At 43.5% G+C, this 26890-nt stretch overlaps 1 protein-coding gene across 1 annotated transcript; it reads right to left on the bottom strand.

Moving 5' to 3' along the window:
* Positions 1 to 6487: 6487 nt before the first annotated feature.
* Positions 6488 to 25606, bottom strand: LOC137542474 (uncharacterized). Its single transcript, XM_068264455.1, has 5 exons — positions 25533 to 25606; positions 13410 to 13620; positions 10479 to 10650; positions 8047 to 8182; positions 6488 to 6845 (listed from the first exon to the last, which is right to left on the bottom strand). The coding sequence occupies exons 1-5, from the start codon at positions 25604 to 25606 to the stop codon at positions 6563 to 6565; spliced, it is 876 nt and encodes a 291-aa protein (XP_068120556.1). The 3' UTR covers positions 6488 to 6562.
* Between the last annotated feature and the right edge of the window lie 1284 nt (positions 25607 to 26890).

The following is a 26890-nucleotide window of genomic DNA, read 5'->3' as shown; positions in this document are numbered from 1 at the left end:
GCGTGACTGGGGGCGTGACTAGGGGTGTGGCAGGGGCGTGGCTAGAGGTGAGGCAAGGGCGTAGCTGAAGTGTCCCTCTTTCTTATCTCAGATAGTTGGGCAGTATGCAGGTACAGTACCTGAATGTGGCCCCTGCACTGGTGTGCTCCTCTGGATGCTGTCATCTGCAGTAAGGCCTGGTGCACACCAAGCGTTTTTGGTAGCGTTTTCAAAACCGCTGATGCCTGTGAAAACGCTTGACTAATGTATCTCAATGGGATGGTGCACACCAGCGGTTTGAGGTTTTTAGCAAACCGCAAACGTGGCTCCTGCAGCATTTTTGCGGTTTGCAGAAGCGTTTCTGCCTCAATGTAAAGTATAGGAAAAGCTCAAACCACTCTGAAAAACGCAATATACGGTTTTCCAGGCGTTTTTGTTACAGAAGCTGTTCAGTAACAGCTTTTACTGTAACAATATATGAAATCTGCTACACAAAAACGCTTCAAAAAACGCTAGGCATATTTAGAAAACTTCTCTAAACATGCCTAGGAATTGCTCCGAAAATCTGCTTCAAACACCTCTAGCGTTTTGCGGATCTGCTAGAGGTTTTTGGTGTGCACTGGGCCTTCCACAGATCTGCTTACAGCAAGCCAGAAGTTGCATGTGTATTGCCAAGCCAGTGTATGGGGTTGGAGTGGAGGGGGAGGCAGCTAACAGCTGGATCCCTTAAAGTGACACTGAAGCGAAAAAAATCTCATGATATAATGTCATATTTTTATTTTCAGGTATATAGCTTTTTTATAACATTGCATCATTCTCTAATAATTGCAGTTTCCCCAATACACTCAGCATTTTAAATTATTTCATAGAGCAGGCTAGTGACCATTAGGTTAGCATTGTTGTGTTTTGCCAGTTACAGCTAAAGTATTGCCAGCCCAGGACAGGTTCTCTGCGATGGTGACTCCCAAAAATGTGATGCCTGTGATGTAGACAAATAATATAAGGAACATGGAGATAACCCCCAGCGTGACCTTTAGGACTGTAGGGAAAACACAACTTGGTGGCCCTTTTACAGCAGCCCATGATTGCCTTGTGGATTTAATGTGACTTTCAGGTGAGAGGGATATGGAGGCTGCCATAATTATTTTCTTTTAAACAATGCAAGGTGCCTGGCTTTCCTGCTGATGCCGCTACTGATGCCAGAAGATTAGCAGGACTGCCAGGAAACTGGTATTGTTTAAAAGGAAATAAATATGGCAGCTTCCATATGGCTTTCCCCTCGGATTCATTTTGACCATTACAGCGCCCTCTATACCACTATTGTGCCCAGGAATGCGAAGAATTACTCGCGTTCCCAGGCCTTTCAGGCCTGTCGCCGAAAACGTAAGTAGCTGCCGGTGGGGACAGGAGGATCCAAGCGAGACTGCGAGGGCACAGGATGGCTGCAGGGGGCTGGTAGAAGCCCCAGGTGAGTAAAACTCATTTTTTTTTTAGCCTTAAGTGACTCTTTAAACCACTTAACGACCGCCTAACGCCGATAAGTTCGTTCGAGCGGCCGTTCCATGTCAGTTCACGGAGGGTGTCTCCGTGAACAGCCTGGAGCCTCTGATCGCGGCTCGCAGGCGAATTGTAAACACGCGGGGAAGAAATCCCCACTATTTACATCATACGGTGCTGCTGCGCAGCAGTGCCGTAGAGGAGATCGGCGATCCCCGGCCTCTGATTGGCCAGGGATCGCCGCAGTCTGAAAGGCTGAAGCCTATTAGAGGCGGTGCAGGACGGATCTCCATCCTGCGCCGCCCAGGGGAAGGAGGGGAGGGAGGGAAGCACAGGGAGGGCGGAAATCGCTGCGGAGGGGGGCTTTGAGGAGCCCCCCCGCTAAACGAAAATAGCCGACGGCGATCAGACCCCCCCAGCAGGACATCCCCCTAGTGGGGAAAAAAGGGGGGAAGTCTGGTCGCCCTGGCTGTCTGCTGCTCTGTGCTGTGGGCTGGAGAGCCCACGCTGCAGAGATCAGCGCAAAATGGCCTGGTCCTTAAGTCGGCAGCCCTTTACAAAAAATGTAGTCATGTGCTTGGCAGAGCTCACAATCTAATCCTGGCCATAGTCAAAGTCTGATGTCCCACCATAACATTATGTATTTCTGCAGCACTTTACACGGTACATAGTCATGTCATGGACTGACATCCATGATGCAAATCTCCCATTTCACCACATCCTTGTGGGAACACTGCTTTTTCTTATGTTTGGCGAACATTGCCTAATTACCCTTAGGGTCATTTTGCCTATATGTGTTTTGGGAGGAAACTCTAGCCCACTGCCTCAGAGTTACATTACAGTTTGCTCCGCCCACACCATGTAATGGACACACCCATTTTTTCACAGAGGTCATGGACACACCTATTTTTTGGTGCGCCACGCCAGCCCCCCACACTGCACCAGTCTCCCCATCCTGGGTTGAGCCAAGAAAAATCTGGTCACTGTACCTCAATAAAAAGCCATTGCCATTAGTTTGCAACTTTACTGCATGTCTTTATTTACATATCATTATTTAAAATACTGTTAAGTTATTATATTTATTGTATTACATGTGTCTTCCCATGATAAGGTGCAGTGTTATTGCGCTGTGGCCCAATGAAGCTGAGGGCCAAAAATAAAGAAATAAGTTAATTATTTAATGTTTGAGGTATTATTTAGTTGAAGTTGAAGGGGCACTATAGCAAAAATCTGTTATTCTGATTACCCTGCTAACACGGAGATACTAGAGAAGGCTTCGGTTTTCAAGCAGAACTTTGTATTTCAAAGACTGATGTGAAGTGCTTATTTACATCAAGTGAGAGGTAACAGCTTTTCTCCATCAATAAGCAGCCCTGCCAACATGGTAATCCCTTCTCCACTTGGCTTGCTCTGTCTAAGGCTCAACACACACCATACAATCTTGGTTGTTCAATCTTACCACTTTCATGTAGTATAAGAGCTTATCCAATCAATCATTCAAGGTATTTTCAATCTGTTGGCTCTTATACTACATAGATTTGGTAAATCTGTACAACCAAGATTGTATGGTGTGTGTTGAGCTTTACTGCCATCTCCTCTGTCTGTCTGTCTCTCTCTCACACACAGGCAGCCCATTTTTTACTACAGAAATTATTCCCACACAGAGCAGGGACAAGGTCCTCCAGCACCCATGGCTGAGACACCAAAGTGCGCCCCTCCACCCCTCCCACCCCAGCTGTCACTCACTGATTGCTGTTAGACTAAGAGGGCCACAGGGCCCACCCTCCCCGAAACCTTAATATCTAGTTATCTGGCTTGCAGTCACTGCTATGTATCCCCTTTTCTTATTTCTTTCTGCTTCATACACAATTAGGAATGACAGCTGAATGAATTGTGCGCCCCCTCCTACACTGCGCCCTGAGGCTGGAGCCTCTCCAGCCTATGCCTCGGCCCGGCCCTGTTCCCAGACACAGGTAAAAGTGTTCTGCTGTGTGTAATTGCTGTTGAAATCCTGAGAAAATTAAATAATCAGGCAGCTAAATTAAAAGACAACTGTAGAGAGGCTGCCATTTTTTTTCCTTTTGTGCAATGGTAGTTGCCTGGCTGTCCTGCTGATCCTCTGCCTCTAATACTTTTAGCCATAGACCCTGAACAAGCATGCAGCAGATCAGGTGTTTCCAATATTAACCCATTCAGGTTCCGTCGTTTTCACGTGAGAAATGTTCACCTCCCATTCATTAGCCTATAACTTTATCACTACTTATCACAATGCACTGATCTATATCTTGTTTTTTCCGCCACCAATTAGGCTTTCTTTGGGGGGGTACATTTTGCTAAGAGCCACTTTACTGTAAATGCATTTTAACAGGAAGAATAAGAAAAAAATGGAAAAATTCATTATTTCTCAGTTTTCAGCCATTATAGTTTAAAAATAATACATGCCTCCATAATTAAAACTCGCGTATTGTATTTGTCCATATGTCCCGGTTATTACACCGTTAAAATTATGTCCCTATCACAATGTATGGCGACAATATTTTATTTGGAAATAAAGGTGCATTTTTTCCATTTTGCATCTATCACTATTTACAAGTTTAAAATAAAAAAAATATAGAAATATTTCATCTTTACATTGATATTTAAAAAGTTTAGACCCTTAGGTAAATATTTACATGTTTTTTTTTTTTTTATTGTAATGGTTTTTTTTTTTATACTAAACATTTTATTTGGGTACTTTTGGGAGGGTGGGAGGTAAACAATAGATTTATAATGTAAATGTGTGTTAATTCTTTTTTTTTTTTTTTTCAGGTGTAGTATTACTTTTTGGCCACAAGATGGCGGCCATGAGTTTGTTTACATGACGTCACTCTAAGCGTAGCACGCGCTTAGAGTGACGCACCGGGAAGGAGACGGCCAGAAAAAGCTCAGCTTCCGAGAGAAGCTGTCGCTTTTTCAGCGGGGGAGAGGAATCAATGATTGGGCTCCATAGCCCGATACATTGATTCCTTGGCTACCGAATCCACGGCCGGGAGTGCGCATGCACGCGCACGATCGGCCGCGGGGGCGCGCGGTAGCGAGCATAGTTCCTGGACGTAGAAACTACGTCCAGGAACCAAAGTAGGTTAATGTCGGAACTGACAAGATTAGCTGCATGCTTGTTTCTGGTGTTATTCAGACACTGCTGCATCCAAATAGATCAGCAGGGCTGCCAGGCAACTGATATTGCTTAAGGTGGAATAAATATGGCAGCCTCTATATACCTCTTGCTACAGTTGTCCTTTAAAAAGCTCAAGAATTGAATCCACGGCCTCCTGTATCAAAGGCAGCTCTACACTATGCTATGGCTTCTGTCATGGGGGCTGCAAAGAAAAAGTTTAACTGATTCTTTTTTAGCCAAGGTTTATAACTTTTTCCCCAAATTTAAAGGACAAGTGAAGCGAGAAGTACTGTATATGGAGGCTGCCATATTTATTTCCTTTTAAGTACCATATTTTTCGGACTATAAGACGCTCCTGACCATAAGACGCACCTAGGTTTAGAGGACAAAAACCAAGGGAAAAATATATACTAAACCTGGGGCATCCATGGTGAAGGGGCATCTTGTGGATTATGCCCCCTTTGTTCCTCATTCTCCCTTGTACCTCTTGTGTCTCCCTGTGTCCTCCTCTGTCCCCTTGTGTCCTTTTGTGTCAGAGTCTATGCCCCAGGTCTGGTTTAAGGAGCCCTGTGGCCCTGGTGCAAACTGTAGCGTTGGGGCCCCAGCGCAAAGTTTCTGCCCCCATTACCCCTCTGCTCCCCGGGGCCCTGCAAGTATAATAGCAGTCAATTACCTATTAGTCCCGGCGGGTGAGCGGATGGGCAGCGGCTGCACTCTGAGACACGCTGTCTCCGTCCCACTCTATGACCTGGCGCGTCATGTGTAAACACACACCGGGTCATAGAGTGGGAGGGAGACAGTGTGTCTCAGAGTGCAGCCGCTGCCCATCCGCTCACCCGCCGGGACAAATAGGTAATTATGGCTGCTAGTATACCTGCAGGGCCCCGGGGAGCAGACAGAATGTAGTAGGGTCGGCACTGCGGGGGCCTCAGCAGAGGGCGGGGACCCTGAGAATTGCCCCCTTTGCCTCTATGATAGCGCCAGCCCTGCTATGCCCCTTTGTGTCCCCATTGTGTCCTCCTCTATGCCCCTTTTTGTCCTCCATTTGTCCCCCTTGTGTCCTCCTCTGCATGGGCAGTACAGGGAGTCCCCAACATTGCGGCAGGTTGGAGGTTCGTATTGGCAAGACTTCACAAGACAGAACCTGCCTGCATTTGGACTATAACGCGCAGTGACTTTTTCTCTTATAGTCTTATAGTCCAAAAAATACAGTAATACCAGTAATACCAGTGGCCTGTCAGCCCTGCTGATCTATTTGGCTGCAGTAGTGTCTGAATCCCACCAGAAACAAGCATGTGAATAATCTTCTGATCTGCTGCATGCTTAGTCAGGGTCTATGGCTAAATAATTAGAGGCAGAGGATCAGCAGGGGAGCCAGGCAACTGGTATTGCTTAAAAGGAAATAAATATGGCAGCCTTCATATACCTCTCAATCCAGTTGTCCTTTAAACTCCAATAAAAGGCCACAGCCATTATTTTGCAACATAACTGTGTGTCTGTATTTATATATAGTATAAGTTTAAAGTACTGTTTAGGAGGTAACCACTACTAAGTACTGTATGTGGCACTTTCTGTACTGACCTCAACCGGGCTACCCCACACTATTGCCACGTGTAGCTGACAGGCGGTTTCCCTTGATTTACACAGAGAGTGGTTTTGAAACCTGCCATGGCCTTAAAACTGCCCGTATACTGAATATAGCCTTGAGGTGATAACTCTCATCATGATTTGATAACAAGATATAAACATCAGAAGGCTACAGAGTGGTAATATATTGCCACGAAAAGGGTCATTGAGTTCAATCTAAACACAAACAAACAGTATCTAAACACAAACAAACAAGAACGTGCCTCGATAGCAAGATGTCAAAAGCTTCCAGATTTCCTGCACTGAATAACCACACGTGTTTCTTCTGCCTTGTATGAGGCTTCACCTGTATATAAAACCTAAGTGTGTATGTGGGTAAAATTTCCTGGACTTTTCCTGGAGAGAGTCCACACTGAAGCCAAGGTCCACTATGTTGGAGCGAAGAGACCTGTGGTCCTTTATACTAGAGTCAAAGACAGTTTGCTGCAGTCTCCAAATCAAGGCCTGAAGCTCAATGTTTAGGTTCTGCAGAGCTTCATTCTCGCTGAACAGGACATTCTTCTCCTTGATAGCCAGCTCACGCTCCCAGTTAGCTATGGCAATCTTCTCTTCAAGCTCTTGAAGCCTGTGGAGATGCAGTTGTAACATTATTTTATTAGTGGTAGCTTAATGCAAGCAGCAAACTTTGGAGGATGCCCCCCCCCCTCTCCCCAAATGCTGATATATATATATATATATATATATATATATATATATATCATCATGTGTAACTTATATCATATATGCTCCCCATATGAACCGCATTACCAGCGAGAGATCACCATGGCCAGCCAGAGGGGAAGCTTTGGCATGTTGCCAATTAGGCAGAGGTGCAAGCACCAGACCGCCAATCACAGCCGTCCGCTGCTCCTTTTGCTAAGTGGTGCCGATGGTCTTGCTGGCGGGACCACAGCACCATCATTGGGCCAATCACTGCACTCGATCAGTACCAGTGACCTATCAGATGTCACTGCTACTGATCGAGTGCTGTAATTACCCAATGATGGTGCTGTGGTCGCACCCACGAGACCATCGGCACCAGTTAGTAAAAGGAGAAGCAGCTTTTGTGGCCTTTTCCCTCCTCATGTGCCCAAGGAAACTGAATTGAGTAAGGCAGTGGGTGTTCTATATAATATAATTCAGATGCCAAGGAAAAGGCCACAAAAGCCGGGTTACATTTTCTCCAAGTATCGCCATTAGTCATGATCAAGGAGATGCTAATGCTAATAATTCCAGCTTGCATACAAATTATACACAGCTTAGAATTGGTCCAATCAGAACTGACAGGAAGTGAATTTGATTGGCTCTTTTCCAAGCTACGTACAATTTGCAATGAATGTGCCAGAATTATTAGCATCTCCTTGACCTATAACTGCTCCCCATCTTGTGGAAGCCCTTCAGTGTAAGGAAAGGATCTAAGCCCCTCCGAAAAGCAGATAATAGAATATGGCGGATATGATCCTAGTGACAGATGGGCAGGGTCGGTTCAAGTAACAATGGGGCTCTAGGGAAAAATTAGCCTGGGGGCCCCCCAACAGACACTCCCTGACCAAAAAGCGTCATTAGAGCCCCTTTGTGGCAACCATATTTCCCTCCTGGGCCCCTGAGCTGGCTGCTGACCCTCCTCCAATCACCTCCCAACTTAACAGACTCTGCAGAGTCCCTGGGGAGCAACAGTTAAGATGGGGAGGGACACCTTGGGGGCCCCTACAGGCACTGGGGCAATTGCCCATTTTTACCTATGGTAGCTCCGGCCCTGCAGATGGGGAATAACAACAGCCACATACTTGCTCACGTATTTGCTTTTCATTCTTTTAATCTTCCTTCTCAGACGATCGTTCTCCTCCTTGATGGTCCTGTCGTATTCTTGGTGTAGCAATATGGCCTCACTGAGGACTTGGCTCCGCTGAGATCCTGTTATAGCTGGATAAGAGTAGAAAGTGTACAGTTATGTAAAAGCTGCAGTGCATGAAGAAACATATAACTTAAGTTGCTTATACATCTAGCGACTTGGCGGCCGATCGACCACCCGATTTGATAATTATTATCAAATCAGATGCAAATCGGTACCAGCAAGTGCATGTCTGAACAACAACAATGCAACCAATTTCAGGCCGAGCATGTCGATCGGACATGCTGCAAGTTGTGAGGCCGTTGTGGTCGGTCGGGTGCGCAGTAGTACGGGCGAGCTATATCGAGATGAGTGATGAACGCGATGAAACCCTTGACGCTGCCCCCCATAATGTTCAATGTTCCGCCGCCGCTGGCTCCAGGCTCCATCCTCTGTCCGTACACGCACCCCAAGTGGTTGCCGGAATACACGTGGACGCATGTGTGAGGTCACACACGTGCCCACGTTACTCTGGCACCCACGTCGGAAGCGTGTACAGATGGAGCCTAGAGCCAGCCTGAGCCAGTGGTGGACACGGACACTCTTCCTGATAGCGTCACTGACTGGGCTGATCAGCTTATACGTCCTTTAGTTCAGAAGTGATGAAATGTCAAACAGTAATGTGAGTGCAGAAAGACCTCGCTAGTTTTCCTTAAATCAACTCTTTTTTCATTGCAGGTTCTGTTACATGCTGGCTTAATTTTATCCAGCACTTGTATAAACACTAATTTGCCATAGTGCCCCTTTAAGGTCAGGTATGCGTTAAAGAGACAAAATGTAAGGTAAAAAAGTGCTCCTATGGGGTACTTACCTGAGGAGGGGGTAGTGTCTGGATCCTAATGAGGCTCCCTCCATCCTCTTCATCCTTGGAGATCCAGCGCTGTCACCCCCCAAAATCTGACGCAGGCCCAGTAGGGGTTTCAGCAATATTTACCCATCTGTGCTCCTACACAGGCGCAGTACAAGCTTCCTGCAAGCATGAGGCACATGCCCAGTAGAGCGGTCCCGATCGGGCTCGGCTATCTCCACCGCAGCCTGAGGGGGAAGCTTGCACTGCGTTGTGCTGGATTCCAGAGGTAAATATTGTCATCTGTAGCTGTTCAGGGGTCCCAGCGCTGGATTGGTGCTGCACAGGAGGAAGGGGAGGCCTCATTAAGATCCAGAGACTTCTCCCTCCTGAGGTAAGTACTCCCCAGGGGCACTTTCTTTTCTTACAGGTTTTCTATAAAGAGAAATTACATGAAAGAATAATTGAAGCTGAGGTTGCCATATTTATTCCCTTTTATACAATACCAGTTGCCTGGCTGTCCTAAACATCCTCAGCCTCAAATACTTGTAGCCATAGACCCTGAACAAGCATGGTTCATGATAAGGTGTTTCTGACATTATTGCTAGATCTGACAAGATTATCTGCATGCTTGTTTCTGGTGTTATTCAAACACAACTGCAGCCAAATAGATCAGCAGGGCTGCCAGGCAACTGGTATTGTTTAAAAGGAAATAAATATGGCTTAACAGATATATCTAAAGGCATACTGTTAATGAACACATTCTGGAGTTCACTTTTAAAGAGACACTGAAGCGAAACAAAATTATGATATTATGATTTGTATGTGTAGTACAGCTAAGAAATAAAACATTAAGACAGATACATCAGTCTAAGAGTTAAGAAACTCCAGTTGTTATCTCTATGCAAAAAAGCCATTAAGCTCTATGACTTTCAAAGTCGTGGAGAGGGCTGTCTTCTGACTTTTATTATCTCAACTGTTAGTGAACAATTTTATTTTTCTCTGCCAGAGGAGAGGTCATTAGTTCACAGACTGCTCTGAAAGAATCATTTTGAATGCTGAGTGTTGTGTAATCTGCACATATTAGAGAATGATGCAATGTTAGAAAAAACACTATATACCTGAAAATAAAAATATGAGAATATTTTCTTTGCTGCTAATCTTCTAGTAATTATTCATAGTACACAACCAATTCATTATATCATATATTTTTTTTTCCGCTTCAGTGTCTCTTTGTAACAAGAGGGATATGGAGGCTTCCATATGTATTTCCTTTTAAACAATACCAGTTGCCTGGCAGTCCTGCTGATCCTCTGTCTCTAATCCTTTTAGCCATGCATGCAGCAGATCGGGTGTTTCTGACATTATTGTCAGCCATGACAAGTTCAGCTGCATGCTTGTTCTTGGTATTATCCAGACACTGCAGCAGCCAAATATATCAGCAGGACTGCCAGGCAACTGGTATTGTTTAACAGGAAATAAATATTGGAAGCAGTGCTATGACTTCTTGTGGTATGTACATGTTTGTTTGAATCTTTTACCTTCAGGTGACACATGGGGCTTGCTGCTGCTGCTGGCTTTCTGAAGGAGCTGGGCCAGGAAGTGGTGGCCGGTCTCGTGCAGAACAGCACAGAATGTGGTGAACACATAGTGGTCGGTTCTTTTCAGTATGTCAATAAGTCGGGAAATTTTCATATCCGGAGACTGTTCCAGCTACATGAATGAAAAAAAAACAATATGAAAACGTAACATCATAACGTGACAGAATGGAATTTGTGAATATCAAATCTGGGACGGTGAAATAATGATTTTCTGATGAAAATGTCAATTGGCATTTTGACCTGTATAACCCAAGCAGACTTAGGGCTTGATTCACAAAGCTGCACAGCTTAATGAGAGCAGAGAGTGTTATAATGCCCTGCCCACGCTTTGTAGCCATAGCGTGCGCAGTGAAATGACGCTGTGCTCAGAGTCAGATATTGTAAAGGGCACTTTGGGTGAGATTTATCAACACATTACCGACAGTTTTTTCTTCTTAATCTGTTCTAACCAGCAGGGAGAAGAGTTCTGCATGATAATAAGAACCTTCTTAAATCCTAGTAATAGTGGCAATTTAGCATGAATTTCTAGAGCTGTACTACAGTTATGAAAAGTGCAAATCCATCCCTTAACTGGCGCAGATTAAGAAATGCTTGATAGCAGTTCTACAGATGTAGAATTGCAGGCTAGACATGATTGCAGAGTGCAGGCTAGACATGATTTTGTGGTGCTCCTCTGCCTCCTCCCCCTGCTGAATTATTTCTCAAAGCCTGCCAATATCAATACAGCAGGTGTGCTGCTTACCTCAGCAACAGCAATTCCTCTCACACACTGTACAGTCTGAGAGACCTTCCTAGCTCCTCCTATTTTACAACAGTTTTAGAAGGAATCTGCACTATCTAATTATTTCTTAAGATGCCTGAGACAGGTCTGCATGGATTTCTAAAAACCTACCAATATTTTGTCTCAGACACTCTTGATAAATCTGGCCCTTTGTTACACTTAATGAGTGCTCCACTGAACCCGCCCAGAGCCCGGCGGGTCCAGTAGCATCAAAGTATCAGATTCCTGCACTTTGATTGGCCATGTAGGCTGCCTGTGATCCGCAAAATGCTAGAGGTTTTTGAAGCAGATTTACAGAGCGATTCTAGGTTTAGAGAGATTTTCTAAAAATGCCTAGCGGTTTTGGAGCATTATGTGTAGCAGATTTCATATTTTGTTACAGTAAAGCTGTAACTGAACAGCTGTAACAAACGCCTGGAAACCCGCTCTGATGTAGCGCTTTTCAGAACGGTTTTCCACTTTCCTATACTTCGCAGAAACGCCTCAGAAATCTAAAAAAATGCTGCAGGACAGGAGTTTGCATTTCAGGGAAAAACGACCCGCTCTGGTGTGCGCCATTCCCATTCACTTTCATTAGCCAAACGGTTTTCCCCCTGCAAGCGTTTCAAAAAAACGCTCCAGAACCGCTCTGGTGTGCACCAGCCAAAAGTACAGGAAGCTGCTGGAACCGCCGGGTCGTTAAGTTGAAAAAAGCACCCTTTACAATATCTGAACACAGTGTAATTTCTGTGCGCACGCTATGGCTGAATAGCGTGCGCATGGCATTATAACACTCTCTGCTCTCATTAAGTGAATCAAGCCCTATGTGTCTCCTGGAGCTGGTTACAGGCTCTATACTGCAGTTGACCACTATAACTTAAAGAGGAACTTTAAAGAGGAAAATAGAATAATCCTGCAGCCTTGCTGTAATGAAAAGTTATATTGTCCTGTCCTACGCAGCCATCCTGAAGACTTCGCATCACTCCACTTCTGACACCTGGCCCTCCTCCTCTCTCTCCGCAGAGAAAAACACCAGCTATTTAGCCAAGCGTTTTTTCTCTGTGGAGAGAGGGGAGGCGGGGCCTGGTGCCGGAGGTGTAGTAATGCGGGGTCTTTTGGACAGCTTTGTGGGACCAGACACCGCAGGTAAATATAACTTTTTGTTACAGAAGCGCTGCTGGATTTTCTATTTTAGGATGGAGATTCTATTTAACCTAGGATTGAACTTCCTTCCAATCAATGTCAAAATCATTTATGACTGTGGAAGCGCTTTTTGACACCACGGCCCATATGCAATTCCTTTTTTCTCCTGAGTTTTCTCCTAGGTGATACTTTTTCATCTTCTGTTTAAAATACATTTTCAGCACTTTTCAATTAAAAAGTACCAAAAAGTAGGTGAAAAAAGTTCAATGAAAATTATTTTGAGCATTTTCTTGTTTGTAAATGGTTTAAAAATATCACCTAGGAGAAAACTCAGGTGAAAAAGTGAATTGCATATGGCCCCAGGTGTCTGGAATTGTGGTTTTTATTATTTTGCATTTACAGTATGGGTACAGTTTATATATCTTGCATAGAAGTGGAGGAGTGCAACATCAAACCTTAACAACAAATATTGACCACTGTATGGCTGCCAGGCACAACATAAGCAGTAGCGTTGATGTTTGAATTTGGGTTATTGAAATTCAGAAACTGAATTTGCCCCATTACCACTCTTCAGCACCCAGATAAGTGGACAGGGTCTGGAAGGAGAGGCGCCCCATGGTTTCTGGCTGTACAAAAGTGGCACTTTTACTGGCCTGAGGAAGTGGGCTTGCACCCATGAAACGCATTGCCACTTCCACTTTTCTATTTTTAGTTTGCTTTTGACAAAGTTTTATTGATCTTGGGTGCCTCTTCAACTCGTGTTGCTAGGGTCTGGAGGAGTGCACTTATTTGCACTTCACATGAGTCACATAAAGATCAAGGGGATGCGCAAAGAAGTAAACATGTCTGAGTGCTGATGTGTGGTCACTGGTAAATTCGGGTTTCTGAACTTCAATAACATAAACTGGAACACCAACACTAATAAGCTCCACAGACGAGACAGATTTCTGTGTTGTGGTTTTTCTCACCTCCAATAATCCTATCTGATCTGTTGTTAGGATTCCATTTTCCTTCAGCCTTCTGTAGACAGGAGAGGTGAGGGAGAGATGTCGCACAATGAGCTGCTGGTAATGCTGGAGGATGTCGCTATGCAGATTAATCTTGCTCCCAGCAGAACCCACTGAAACATAATCCACATAACCAGGCAAACAAAACAAGGTTAGGTCAGTAGACTGCAGCCTGGAAAAATAGAATCAAAAAGTTCCATGGAGTTTTGGGGCTATGCTCATTTCAGTAGTCATGCCAGAGAAATAAGATCTTTGGAGAGGTTTATTTTTTACTGCAGAAAATTTCCAGTGTGTGCCATGGCTTGAGCAAATTACTTTGGTTTGCATACAAATTGTACGCAGGTAGGAATTGGACCAATTAAATACCATCAAACACACACCCGCAAACGCACACACTGTCAGAATTCTAGCGGTTTATTTTTGAAGGGAAAGCTGTCATATGTGTATGTTTTAAGCTTTAATGTTCTATGCAAATTTTCATTGTAAACTGTAAAGTTAGAGTACTTTTTTTTAAAATATTGCTCTGAGACTTCTCAGCATATTCCAGGCTGTGAAGCTTATAAGATTATTCTAGTTACAAGAAGCGAAAACATTTTTGTTTATTGTACAAAGCATCTTTCAAGTGTCAAGGTTATAGATAAGCGTACTGTGTGCAGACTGGAAACAAGTTTAAAGTCACATTACTGCAGCAATCATATATATTTTCTCAATTATTACATATAAATATTATTAATCTAAATATTAATAATCAATACAGTCCTTCCAAAGAAATAAATAATTATTGTTAAACCCTATATAATATAATTTAATACTTTGAAATACATTTAATGCTGGATTTTGCCAGTGATACTTAGAGACAGTAAAATATTTTCATAAGATTGTTTTAGTTCTAGAAGATTGTTTATGTTCTTCTTGCTTGAAGGACGTCTCAGCTAGCTGAACACTGATAATATATGCTATGTTTTGGGAAAAGGCCTCATAAAATATAAAACAATATAAGGGGTTTTCCCAATTACGGTAGTTAAACATGATGAAATGGTGACCTCTGTCGGTAGAATTATTACATTTATTTGTTCATAAAGAAAGGCAAATATATAGAACATGATTTTATATTATTAAGTTTTAATATGCAATTATATCTTATATTAATTGTTTTAAGAAGAATTATATAATAAGCTTTATATTTAAATAAGTATACTAGAAGCCCTGTATGTTTCAATAAGCCTTAAAGAGAATCTGTATTGTTAAAATCGCACAAAAGTAAACATACCAGTGCGTTAGGGGACATCTCCTATTACCCTCTGTCACAATTTCGCCGCTCCTCGCCTCATTAAAAGTGGTTAAAAACAGTTTTAAAAAGTTTGTTTATAAACAAACAAAATGGCCACCAAAACAGGAAGTAGGTTGATGTACAGTATGTCCACACATAGAAAATACATCCATACACAAGCAGGCTGTATACAGCCTTCCTTTTGAATCTCAAGAGATCGTTTGTGTGTTTCTTTCCCTCTGCAGCTATCATCCACTGAAGTGTCAGGCTGTTTCTTCCTGCAGAGTGCAGACAGCTCTGCCTGTATGTAATTCCTCAGTATGTGAAAGCCCAGCCCGCTCAGAGGACAATTTATCCAGCTTGTAAAAGATAAGAGAGAAGAGAGAAGCTGTCCTAATCTAAATAATACACAAGCAGTGTGCATAGAGGGGCCTGGAAGGGGGAGTTCATAGCAGAACCACAACACTGAAGAACTTGGCAGCCTTCCAGACACATGCTGACAAGAGAGAGATAAGTTGATTTATTACAGCGATGGTGATAGTAGAACATGCTGCAGTAAGCCAGAACACATTAGAATAGCTTTTGGATGAAATTTTTGTTACGGAGTCTCTTTAAATTGCTGAAGACTCTTTACAGTGTTACAGTGTCAACCTGACCAATCTTATGTCTGGGAAAGTACAGAAACGTTCCAAACTAATTAGCAGAAGGACACATCAGAAATGCGTCATAAATGACATTGTTTAATGTTTTAAAGTCCAAATGTCTGGGTCAAATACTGTAAGTCAACCAGCAGACAAGATGGCTGGTGACATCCATTTTTAACCACCTGAGCGTTACAGACGAGCTCAGCTCGTCCAGTAACGTCGCGGTGGATTGCTCAGGCCCTCGTGGGCCGATTTGCATAATTTTTGCTAGTTGCGTGTTTGTTACGATCACTGCCGCCACCGCTCGCCGCGTAAGAGGCCCCCCCGCGCAGACCCCTTGCGCAGGCTGGCCAATCACCGCCAGGCTGCACTATGGGGTGGATCGGGACTCCCCTGACGTCATGGTGTCAATGACGTCATTCCGATAGTTTCCATAGCGACGGGGGAAGCCCATAAAGGAAATCCCGTTCAGGACGGGATTTACTGTTGGGTATGATCGCCGGCGGCGATCGGAGGGGTGGGAGGGATGCCGCAGGGAGGGAGGAATTCTGTAGCTAGCGCTAGGCTAGCTACATGATAAAGAAAAAAAAATAGGTAAAAAAAACCCTCCTGCAGCCGTGCGCCGCAAATAATCAGAATGCTAGGGAGGTTAATTAACTGCGTCAGAATTTGACCTAATCAGAATTTGTAAACACTCCAAATGACGTTAATTCTCACAAGATAAGGTAATTAAAGAGTTTATAAACAAAATCTGTCATGGTTATTTTAAATGTCAACTATTTACAGTATTCAAAACAAAGATAGCGAGCTACGCACGGAAGTTTCAGCCATTCAGAACCTGGGATTCAGGGAAATTCCAGATTAGGCAGCCATATTGCATCCTATCCCTATAAAAGTAGGAGCTGAAAGCTCATAGTTTGCACTAGCCTACCAATCTCCTAAGATGACACACGAGGCAGAAGCTACCTTCCCACACGTGGTTCTAGATGCTGAAGAGATGACAGAGAAGGGGTAATATGCTTAATATTCTGGTGATTTACTTTATTCATTTTTCAGCATTAAGCTCTGTTAAGATGTTAGCAAGAAGTTTTTTTAGAACGTATTTTTTATGCTATTTCTTTAAGAAGATTACTACAAGTTTTACACAGCTACTAGATACACAGCTATTGATACAGATGAGCCTACTTTTGATCTTATTCTACATAACACAACTGTTATATTCTTTTTTGAATGTACTTAGAAGATTGATAATCGCTTGGTTATAAAGCCTTGATGAGATGGAATACTGTTAGACGGAAACACTACTTGGAACTGTTCATATTTTGTATTTATGCTGTATGATAAGCAAATACAATTGTTTATATAAAATCATATACTGAGTGCTCTGATTCATTTCAAGGTATACAGTCAATCTATAATTACTGTTATAGAGGGTTCAGACCCCGCTATGCCGGATTTATATGATAGCAACGCTTTAAAGGCTGGTCCTTTCCTGAGTTAGCAATCATGAAAAAGGCAAAAACCGCTCAGGTTTTTGACAACACCAGGTGTAAAACCATCCTTGAAAAGTCAGATGGTTTTAGCTGTTAAAGGAATACTGTAGTGGGTCGGGGGAAAATGAGTTGAACTGCCCAGTACGGTCTGTGCCTGCGCAGTATGCTCCTGGTGACATCAGCGGGAGCGAGCACAGGGCAACACAGGGGCAATGGTTTTCAGACTTTAAAGTCTGAAATTCCAGAAGTGAACTGGAGGCTGGGCCGGAGCATCGGTGAGTGGCTGCGCGGGCACAGGATGTTTGCGGGGGACCATTAGAAGCCCTAGGTAAGTTCAACTCATTTTCCCCCGAACCCCCTACAGTATTCCTTTAATCTTAAAGCCAGATCTGGGCTTTCACAATATTAGGTAGATGGTTATAACATTTTGGTTGATCAATCTATGCTAAGTTTATATTTAAAATGTTTACTTTAAGAGCATTCTAACTTAATGAGGAACTCCAGTGAAAATAATGTAATAAAAAAAGTGCTTCATTTTTACAATAATTATGTATACATGATTTAGTCAGTGTTTGCCCATTGTAAAATCTTTTAATTTCCTGATTTACTTTCTGACATTTATTACATGGTGACATTTTTACTGTTGGCAGGTGATGTAGCTGCTGCATGCTTTTTTGGCAGTTGTAAACAGCTGTAAACAGCTATTTCCCACAATGCAACAAGGTTCATAGACAGGAAACTGCCAGGAGTACCACGGTCCTGAGAGCTTCTTGTGGGAGGGGTTTCACCACAATATCAGTCATACAGCGCCTCCTGATGGTCTGTTTGTGAAAAGGAATAGATTTCTCATGTAAAAGGGGGTATCAGCTACTGATTTGGGATAAAGTTCAATTCTTGGTCGGAGTTTCTCTTTAAGAATAGGAATATTTAAATATGTCCATCAACTACAACTAACAGTGCACATTACAATTTATTCCCATAACCCACCAGTGGTAGCACCACAGGTTAAGGGAAGACTATATTATACAGGGTTTTGTCCTTCCCATATAATTATTTCTCCATGTTTACCGTTTTAGCCCTTCCTCCTGGTTTGTCGGGCAACTCTCTCTAATTACAGGTTTAATAATAGAATAATTAGTAGTTGTTATTTCTAGAACACGGCCTTTGCTTATCAGAACAATGCTTTGATGTTGTGTGAGGATTGTTCAATAACAGAAAACCTATAGACATTGGATGGAAGGGACCTGACAAACTGGTTCATGTTTGTTTGCCTGGAATACAGTTTATGGTAGTTGCAAGCTCAGAAATAGGAAGCCACAGCAGTATTGCTAGTAATACCTGACAGCTGTCACAGGACTGTGCAGACACAGAAATTACATAAAGGCAATCTGGGCAACAGCCTAGGGCCCCAAGCTACTTAGAGGGCCCCAAGTCAGGGATTGCGAAGGTCCCAATAGCTGTACTGTTAGGCAGCACTGAAGGCACACTGGCTCACCCACTAATCCTGGTGTTTCCTTCCCCTTTGTTTCCTCCCCACTACCCTCTAGATTGTAAGCTCGCAAGGGCAGGGACCTCCTCCTAGTGTTTCTCATACCGCTGTAATTTTAACATATGCATATGTACCAACTACACATCAACTTATGTATGTATCTGTATTTATTCTATTCAATGTCATGACTGTACAGTGTCTTGTATTTCTTATGTATATTTGTTCCCCATTATATGTTTGTACTATGTACAGCGCTACGGAAGATGTTGGCGCTATATAAATAAAAAATAATAATAATAATAATACTGTTAGTACAGTATTAATGTAACAGGCCCAACATTCATTTTTGTCTTGGGCCCCAGTTTACCGAGAGAAATTGGGGTACTAATTACACTGTTATGCTAATAGAGAAAACAGAGACGCAATCTGGCACTCTAGGCAATGACTTGGAACCCGAGGTGAGAGGCATATGAAGGCTGCCATATTTATTTCTTTTTTAACAATACCAGTTTCCTGTCAGTCCTGCTGATCTTTCTGGTCAGTAGTGTCTGAATCACACATCTGAAACAAGCATGCAGCTAATCTTGTCAGATGTCTGTCAGAAACAACTGATCTGCATATGCTTGTTTGGGATCTATGGCTAAAAGTATTAGAGGAAAAGGATCAGCAGGACAGCCAGGCAATGAGCATTGTTTAAACGGAAATAAATATGTCAGCCTCCATATGTTTAATGAAGGGAAGTAGGTGACCTGAGGTCCTCAGGTGCCAACCAATTTACGCAGGGAGTCACAGATAATGGTGAGAGGTCCACCAAGCCTCTAGGTCAATGTCCAACAATATAACAAATCTAATCCGGGCTCAACCCTTAAGGTGACCACACACCATACAATTTTTTATATTGATTTGATTTGAGCATTCTGATCCAACTTTCAGATTGACTGGAAGTTTCAATCAGAATCTTCGAGGTACCACACACGTATTTTCGCCACAATTTCAGAATAAAAGATCGTAAACTTCGAAAAAAATTGGTTGGTTAGAAAAATCAAGAGAAAATTGCACTGAACAGTTACATACAGTCCTTGATAAAATTGGTCTGAACTTTCCAACATGTGCAATCTCAATGTAAAAAAAAAATTGGATTTCTTGATCGAAAACGAAAAAAGCTTTCAATTTTTCGGACAAACGATCGTATTTATTGAATTAGTGTAAAATTGGATCTTTTAATTGTATGGTCTGTGGCCACCTTAAAGGACAACTGTAGTGAGAGGTATATGGAGGCTGCCATATTTATTTCCTCTTAAGTAATACCAGTTGCCTGGCTACCCTGCGGATCCTCTGCCTCTAATACTTTTAGCCCTAGACCCTGAACAAGCATGCAGCAGATGAGGTGTTTCTGACATTATTGTCACATCTGACAAGATTAGCTGCATGCTTGTTTCTGGTGTTATTCTGACACTCCCGCAGCTAAATAGATCAGCAGGGCTGCCAGGCAACTGGTATTGTTTAACAGGAAATAAAAAAATGGCAGCCTCCATATACATCTCACTTTAGTTGCCCTCTAAGTGCAGGGAACATTCTACAATCTTTGATACAGCATATTAGGCCAGCACCTGTGTGAAGAAAGATCATGTCAGTACGACTGGACCTCATCCCATGTGTATGGATGGATGAAATACCTCACAGAATTACTGCATGAGTTGCTATTTTTGTTATTTTGCTGAAGGGTTTGTTATGAGGTAACGACCGCCTAACGCCGATTGGCGGTGGCTGGTCGTTTGTGGTTTTACATGGAAACGGCCGCTCGAGCGGCCGTTCCATGTCAGTTCACGGAGGGTGTCTCCATGAACAGGCGAAATGTAAACACGCGGGGAAGAAATCCCCTCTGTTTACAACCTACGGCCTCTGATTGGCCGGGGATCGCCGGCATTTGATAAGCTGAAGCCTATCAGAGGCGGTACAGGACGAATCGCCGTCCCGTGCCGCCCATGGAGCGAAGGAAGGGAGGGAGGAAAGAAGAGGGAGGGAGGAATAGCGCTGTGGAGGGGGGCTTTGAGAAGCCCCCCCGCTCGGCTATACAGAGCGGCGGCGATCAGACCCCCCCCTGCAGGACATCCCCCTAGTGGGGAAAAAAAGGGGGGGGGGAAGTCTGATCGACCTGCCTCAATCGTGATCTGTGCTGCGGGCTGGAGAGCCCACGCAGCACAGATCTGTGAAAAATCCCCTGGTCCTTAAGTGGTTTAGCCAGCCTGTAAATGCCTTCCTCTGAGGCTGAATACTTTTATTATAACTGAATGCCATTGTCACATTCTGCCAACACCTATGCAGGTATGAGAAATACATGGAGGATGCCATTGCTGACTTTCTTCTGAAAATACCAGGTGTCTGGCTGGAATGCAGATCCTCTGGCTGTGATAATCCGGAGTCACTAACCTGCAGATAGTCTGATCAGAAGGCCAGATCTATGCCATTATTTCAGGTGTGTTCAGAGGATCAGCATTACATAGACATAACCAGCAATGTACAGAGAGAAAATTACTGATCATTTCCTCCCCATCTCTCATGCCTGATATAATTTTAAAGTGTACCTTAAATGACAGTAAATAATGAGATAAGCATGCATTTGAAGGAGAGGTACTGCCTCTGCCTGTGAAGCATGAGGTTGACTCCCAGATCAGAAAACAAAAAAGGGGGGGGCGGGGGGGAGTCCTAGTCCTACTTAGAAATAGGTAGTTTTCTTTTTCTCCCTGTAAGAATACATTTACACTATACAGGTTGCAACCATGGTCTGTCAGATTCCATTTTAAGAACAAGAGGCAAAGTGTGCACTGCTGGACACCGAGCACAATGCGTCTGCGTTGACATGCTACCTTGCATTGGCGACACGCACTTTATCAGATACAGCTAGTTTTGAAATCCGTTGCAACATGCCGTATGTGCATCATAACTGATTCAGCAGTAACTTAGCTAAAGGACTAAAATAATTCTGTAACATTGATAGGAGAGAAATGCAGACACTTCTGGATATTCCAGAGACATTCCTAAGTCCTCCTCCCGACCACTGCTGGACACCAGGACCCTTTGTCAGTTCGCGGCCGCGCTCCCATCCATGAATAAGCATAGGAGCAGGATGCCTTGTGGTTGCACTATAGATCAGCTCATGCTACTGCAGAAGCATGAGGGTTCCTGCACTTCACTGATGGGACCACGACAGCGAGCACTCTTCAACAAGCCCTTGTGAAAGAGGTTTAAGGGGTTCCAGCACTGGATAGGTGAGGAGGAGGGGAACAGGCAAAGCCTCTAGATTGTCTCTACTTAGGTAAATGCCCATTTGGGGCACTTTTTTGCCTAGAGGAATTCAAACTTTGATTTTGAGAAAATATTGGAGAAAATACATTGTATTTTTGCAAAATCGCAAATGAAAATATTTTTGTTCGGTATTTTACTGCAAACATTTTACATTATTTTCATGAAAATTAATGCAAAAAGAACATGGGCATTTCACTCATCCATCCCACCCTCAGGAATGATTTCGGTGTTCTGCTATCAGCCTGGAAATTAAAGCTCCGTACACACTTTGCCTTGCAAGGTGCGGGACTCCATCTTTTGGGCGATAGTTCGTAGCAAATTTCCAAAAACAGAAAAAGACTATGTGGAAGGTTACATTTATCTTGGGCTACTTTCACACATAGGTTATCACATAGCAGATTATACTGTAATGGGCCACATATTAGCAGTGCTGCTGTGAGACGTAAGCCATCAAAATAACGCAAGGCTGGGCCGGGCAACACACGTGTTTACAATTGCAGTGAAGAATACTTACCTTGTACTAGATGTGTCACATTGCACACATAACACACATTGCGACTTGACCCCCCCACTAACCTTCTCTTCGTCTAATACAGGGGACTACAGGGAATTGAGTATTCTTTTGTGGGTAGTTATTAGAGATGGTCAGAAATGCCCATTTTTCCATTCTGTGGAAATTCCGATTGCCGCCAATGCCAATCTCCGGTTTTCTGATTTCCGATTTACCAAGGAGTGTTTTGCATCAGAGAATACAAACAAATGACAAAAAAAAAATACTTTGGAGGTTGGAATCTTCTGATTGGTCCAAAATGACCACAGTAATCCCATTTTTGCAAAAAAAAAATTCTGCTTTCTCTGATTGGTCAAATGCTTCCGAGTTCTGTGATTGGGCTAAAAATTACAGAGTTGCAGAAAAAAAAATCCGATTTCTGCAAAATTCCTATTTCCATTTTCCGATTGGTGAGAATCCCTACTTGTTATGGGTGTGAAGAGCATGAGGGCCACACTTGTTTTATGACCCTTGTGAGATGGGTTCCAACTTCCAAGGCCATGGAGGGCACCAAGGGGAGACCAGGGAAGGGGTGTGACCATTGGGGAGCCCCATGAATTGTTGTTACACCACCCCAGCCCTTAGAGAAAGCTTCTGCACACTGAATAGACATCATGCAGTTTAGAAAACAAATGATAATGAAATGTTCCTCTTGGGTTTTCTACTTACAAAACACAGGTTCCTCATTAAAGGTGACTTTTCTCCTGAAGGTGTTCATTATGATCAGATCCTCTGTATAGGTTAGGAACGTAGAGTTTCATGATGTAAGCAACATATGCACTTCTTCCTGTGGGCACACATCACAAAGCCCTCACTATCTCTGCATGTGGAGAGGTATTCTCTGGAAGTCCTGAAAGATCAATGTTTGAGGGCTTGTATTTCAGTAGAAGTGGTTGCTACGAGAGCGACAGCACCTCCTCCACTTTGAAAAGAACTCTTTAGAAAAGTTGCCTAGCAGTTTTATCTCAAAGCCGCATAAGCCATTTAATCTTCTCTTTGTTTGTTCTTACTTCCTGGCGTTTATGAGGAGTTGTACCTGTATTCATGTCTACAAGAGCTCCCTTCACGGATGGGATAATGTAAGGGCAGTCATAGACAGCAGAGATAAGGCTAGATTTCTGTATAGCCTATGATCCAGGGTAGCATCCAGATTGGGTACATATAAAGGGAATCTGAAGTGCAAATAAACTTATGATCTGTATCTGTAGTATAGCTAAAGGGGCCCATACACCTAACGATTTTCCCGCCGATATACAGCCGTTTCTATCACAGTGATCGAAACGGCTGTGAAATCGCCGCGCACACCGCTGACAGAACGATCGATTTCAGTCCGAAATCGATCGTTCCCGTGGACCCATCCATGAGGAAGGTTTTTCTCGGTTGCCGTCGGGTGCGTTGTTAGCGGCATTCGAATGCCCGACAACCAACGCAATACAGCGGGTATACATTACCTGTTCAGGCCGGCGCGAGTCCCCTGGTCTTCTCCGCTTCGGGCTCCAGAGCTACACAGAACTTCCTCTCCCGGCAGGAAGTTTAAACAGTAGAGCGCCCTCTACTGTTTAAACTTCCCCTGGACAGGAAGTTCAGTAGCCGGAGCGGAGAGAAGACAGCGGAGACTCTCGCCCGCCGGAACAGGTAATTTATGCAGGGGGGGGCGGGGGGCGGTAGCTCCACAGATTGTGATCGTTTTCAGGCTGAAATCGATTATTCACAATCTGTTTGCAGTAAAGGTGGCCATACGATCCCTCTCTGATCAGATTCGATCAGAGAGGGATCTATCTGTTGGTCAAATCTGATGGCAAATCGACCAGTGTATGGCCAATAACATTAGTAGCACAGATATGAGTCTCATATTGTTTCCAGTATAGGAAGAGTCCATAAACTTCAGTTATCTATGCAAACGATCTTTCCGGAGCTCTCTGACTAGTCAGAGAGCAGTGCTATTTTCTGAAGCACTTATCTCAACCTGTCTCACTGTTTAAGGTTTTGCAGCAGAGCTAATGACTCTTTGAACTTTCCTTGTCTGTTTCATAGTTTAAAAGAGTATAGTTTGTAAACTGCAAGTATGTATTCAGAATGTTGCAATGTTAAAAAAAAAGCTATATAACTGAAAATAAAAATGAGACCCTTTTCTTTGCTACTAATGTTCTATGAATTTCCCGTACTACACATACAATTCATACATTTTTTTTTTGCTGCACTTCTGCATCACTTTAATAAAAAGGTGCCGGAAATAGCTGATAGATCAATAAAATGTTAATAGATTTATTTAGAAATTGGTTACAACCAAAAAAAAATGATATGAATAAAAAAAACCTACATGTACAGTATATAGTAAGCAGTGGCCTATGGGACGCGTTGCAAGACTCACTAGCGGGCACTTCCTCCAAGATGGAAGGAGGAAGTGCGCACTAGTGAGACTTGCAACGCGTCAATAGGCCGTGTGTGAGACGTGATATGCATAGAAGGCGGCGGAATTCTGGGAAAGTAACCCCTCATCTCCCGCTGCACACCTATATTGCAGTTTTAGAGCAGGTGCAGAGACGAGCAACAAAATTGATACGTGGGATGGAAAGTCTCAGTTACCAAGAAAGGTTAGATAAACTGGGTTTATTTAGTCTAGAGAAAAGATGCCTTAGAGTAGATCTAATTAACATGTATAAATACATCAGAGGGCAATACAAAAGCTTGGCGGATGAGCTTTTTGTCCCTAGGCCTTCTCAAAGGACTAGAGGACATGATCTGCGCATGGAGGAAATACGTTTTAGCCATTTATTTAGGAAAGTGTTCTTTACAGTAAGAGTGATTAAGATGTGGAATGCATTGCCACAGGAAGTTGTTATGGCAAACTCTATACCTGCATTTAAAGGGGGCTTAGATGCTTTTCTTGCATTGAAAGCCATCCATGGCTACAATTACTAGGTAATGCCTAATGATGTTGATCCAGGGATTTTATCTGATTGCCATCTGGAGTCGGGAAGGAATTTTTCCCTTTAGGGGCTAATTGGACCATGCCTTGTGGGTTTTTTTTCGCCTTCCTCTGGATCAACAGGGATATGTGAGGGAGCAGGCTGGTGTTGTACTTTATACTGGTTGAACTCAATGGACGTATGTCTTTTTTCAACCAAAATAACTATGTAACTATGTAACCTGAGGCAATTAAGCCTCATTTTAATGACAAATTTGAGTAGCTCACTACTCGTGAGCACATCCCTGATTGTGAATACATCAAGTACCCACTGAGCCCCCTATGCTCCAAGGCCCCATAGTCGCTATGGCTACGCCCCTGCATGTACTGTCCTAGTTTGCATTAAACAATTCAAATATCTTACCCATCTCCATTCTCCATAAATGGCAGCACCACAAGCTCAAAGCATGTATATCTTGAGAGCTTCTCCCCAGACATTCACTCAGTGTGCATTAAGAGGCACCGTCCATACATGTGCTTGCTTGACTGTCATTCGTCATGCCACTCAATAACTAGCACATCATGTGGCTGTCCAAACTAGTAATGGCCTTGTGTTAGTAATTGTGCCAGCTGGACATCTGGTATAATGGGATGAATTTTAAGTAGGTAAGTTCAGGGAAAAATTGGTAGTGCTCCCAATCAGGCCACATCTGAAATGACCAGAGGTATGCAGAGTCCCCTAGCAGAGGCATAGCTATTGGTGGGCAAGGGGGGGACATGTCCCCGGGTGCAGCACTGAAAGGGCGCTCATCATGGCCGTTGCACCCCCACGTGCATGAGAGGTGACTCGCTGGTTGCCTGAGGTGCAGCCTGTTTGTCTCCCTCTCTCTGCAGAAGCATTAGCAGCAGAATAAGGCTATCTAAAGCGGCACATCTGGTTTTCACAGGGTGAAGGGGCACACATTTGGCTAATTAAAAGGGGGCACACCTGGCTATCTGAATGGGGTACATATAGCTAAACTTTTGACTCACCCAATGACCATATTTTTGATGCGTGGCCACACCCATTTTGTCCAGAAGGGGTGCAAAAACCTTAGCTACGCTTGTCCCCTAGAGGCAAATACACACCTTGTAATCAAAACAGATCACCCTAAACTCAGATTAGAATGGAATGCAAATTTTGAGATCCATTTAATTGGAGCATAGTGCATAGTTTGCATCCATTTTGAATACAAGATGTTGATTTGCCTCTAGGGGGCTCTGCCTACATCTGTTAGTAGTCATTTTGGATGTGGCCTGATCTGGAGCAATTGCCAATTCACCCCCCTCCCTTCCACACCCCCCAAAATAAAATACAAAAAATTATGGCCAGCTGCCCTCACGTTCACTCTAGGTTTGTGAATTAGAGGTTAGTGTCTTGCATGAATGATACCTCAATGTGGTGGAAGAGTCTAGTATGAAACTGCGCACAAACTGTTTTGGAAGCCAACACTCTCCAATTTGTTGCATCGGTTCGGAATGCAAGTTGAGTAACCTGCCTACAATTAGGCTCTGCACATCTATGCTGCTGGTCAGATGCAGCCTGTCTTGGGAGCACTGCCACCTCCCTCTGCAAGGTAGGAAAGTTCAGCTAGTGTAAGAATATGGTCATAGAAAATTACATTATGAACATGTTAAATGTGTTATTATAACTGGAGGCAACATCTGCCTCATCTGAGTGTATAAATACTGAATCAGAAGCTGCAGAGGGCTCAGAATGGTCACAGCCCCCTCCTTAGCCCT

This window comes from Hyperolius riggenbachi, chromosome 1 (genome assembly GCF_040937935.1).
Source record: "Hyperolius riggenbachi isolate aHypRig1 chromosome 1, aHypRig1.pri, whole genome shotgun sequence".
Classification (NCBI taxonomy): Eukaryota; Metazoa; Chordata; class Amphibia; order Anura; family Hyperoliidae; genus Hyperolius; species Hyperolius riggenbachi.
This window is presented reverse-complemented; position numbering and strand designations above follow the sequence as displayed.

What these genes read in the sequence shown, in the direction of transcription:
- LOC137542474 (XM_068264455.1), bottom strand. Translation starts at nt 25,606, where the DNA reads ATGTCTGGGGAGAAGCTCTCAAGATATACATGCTTTGAGCTTGTGGTG. An exon ending in TTTATGGAGAATGGAGATGG is followed by an intron (nt 13,621 to 25,532) that starts GTAAGATATTTG and finishes CTATTTTTCCAG; the next exon opens with GCTGCAGTCTACTGACCTAA. An exon ending in AAAAGCAAATACGTGAGCAA is followed by an intron (nt 6,846 to 8,046) that starts GTATGTGGCTGT and finishes GCATCTCCACAG; the next exon opens with GCTTCAAGAGCTTGAAGAGA.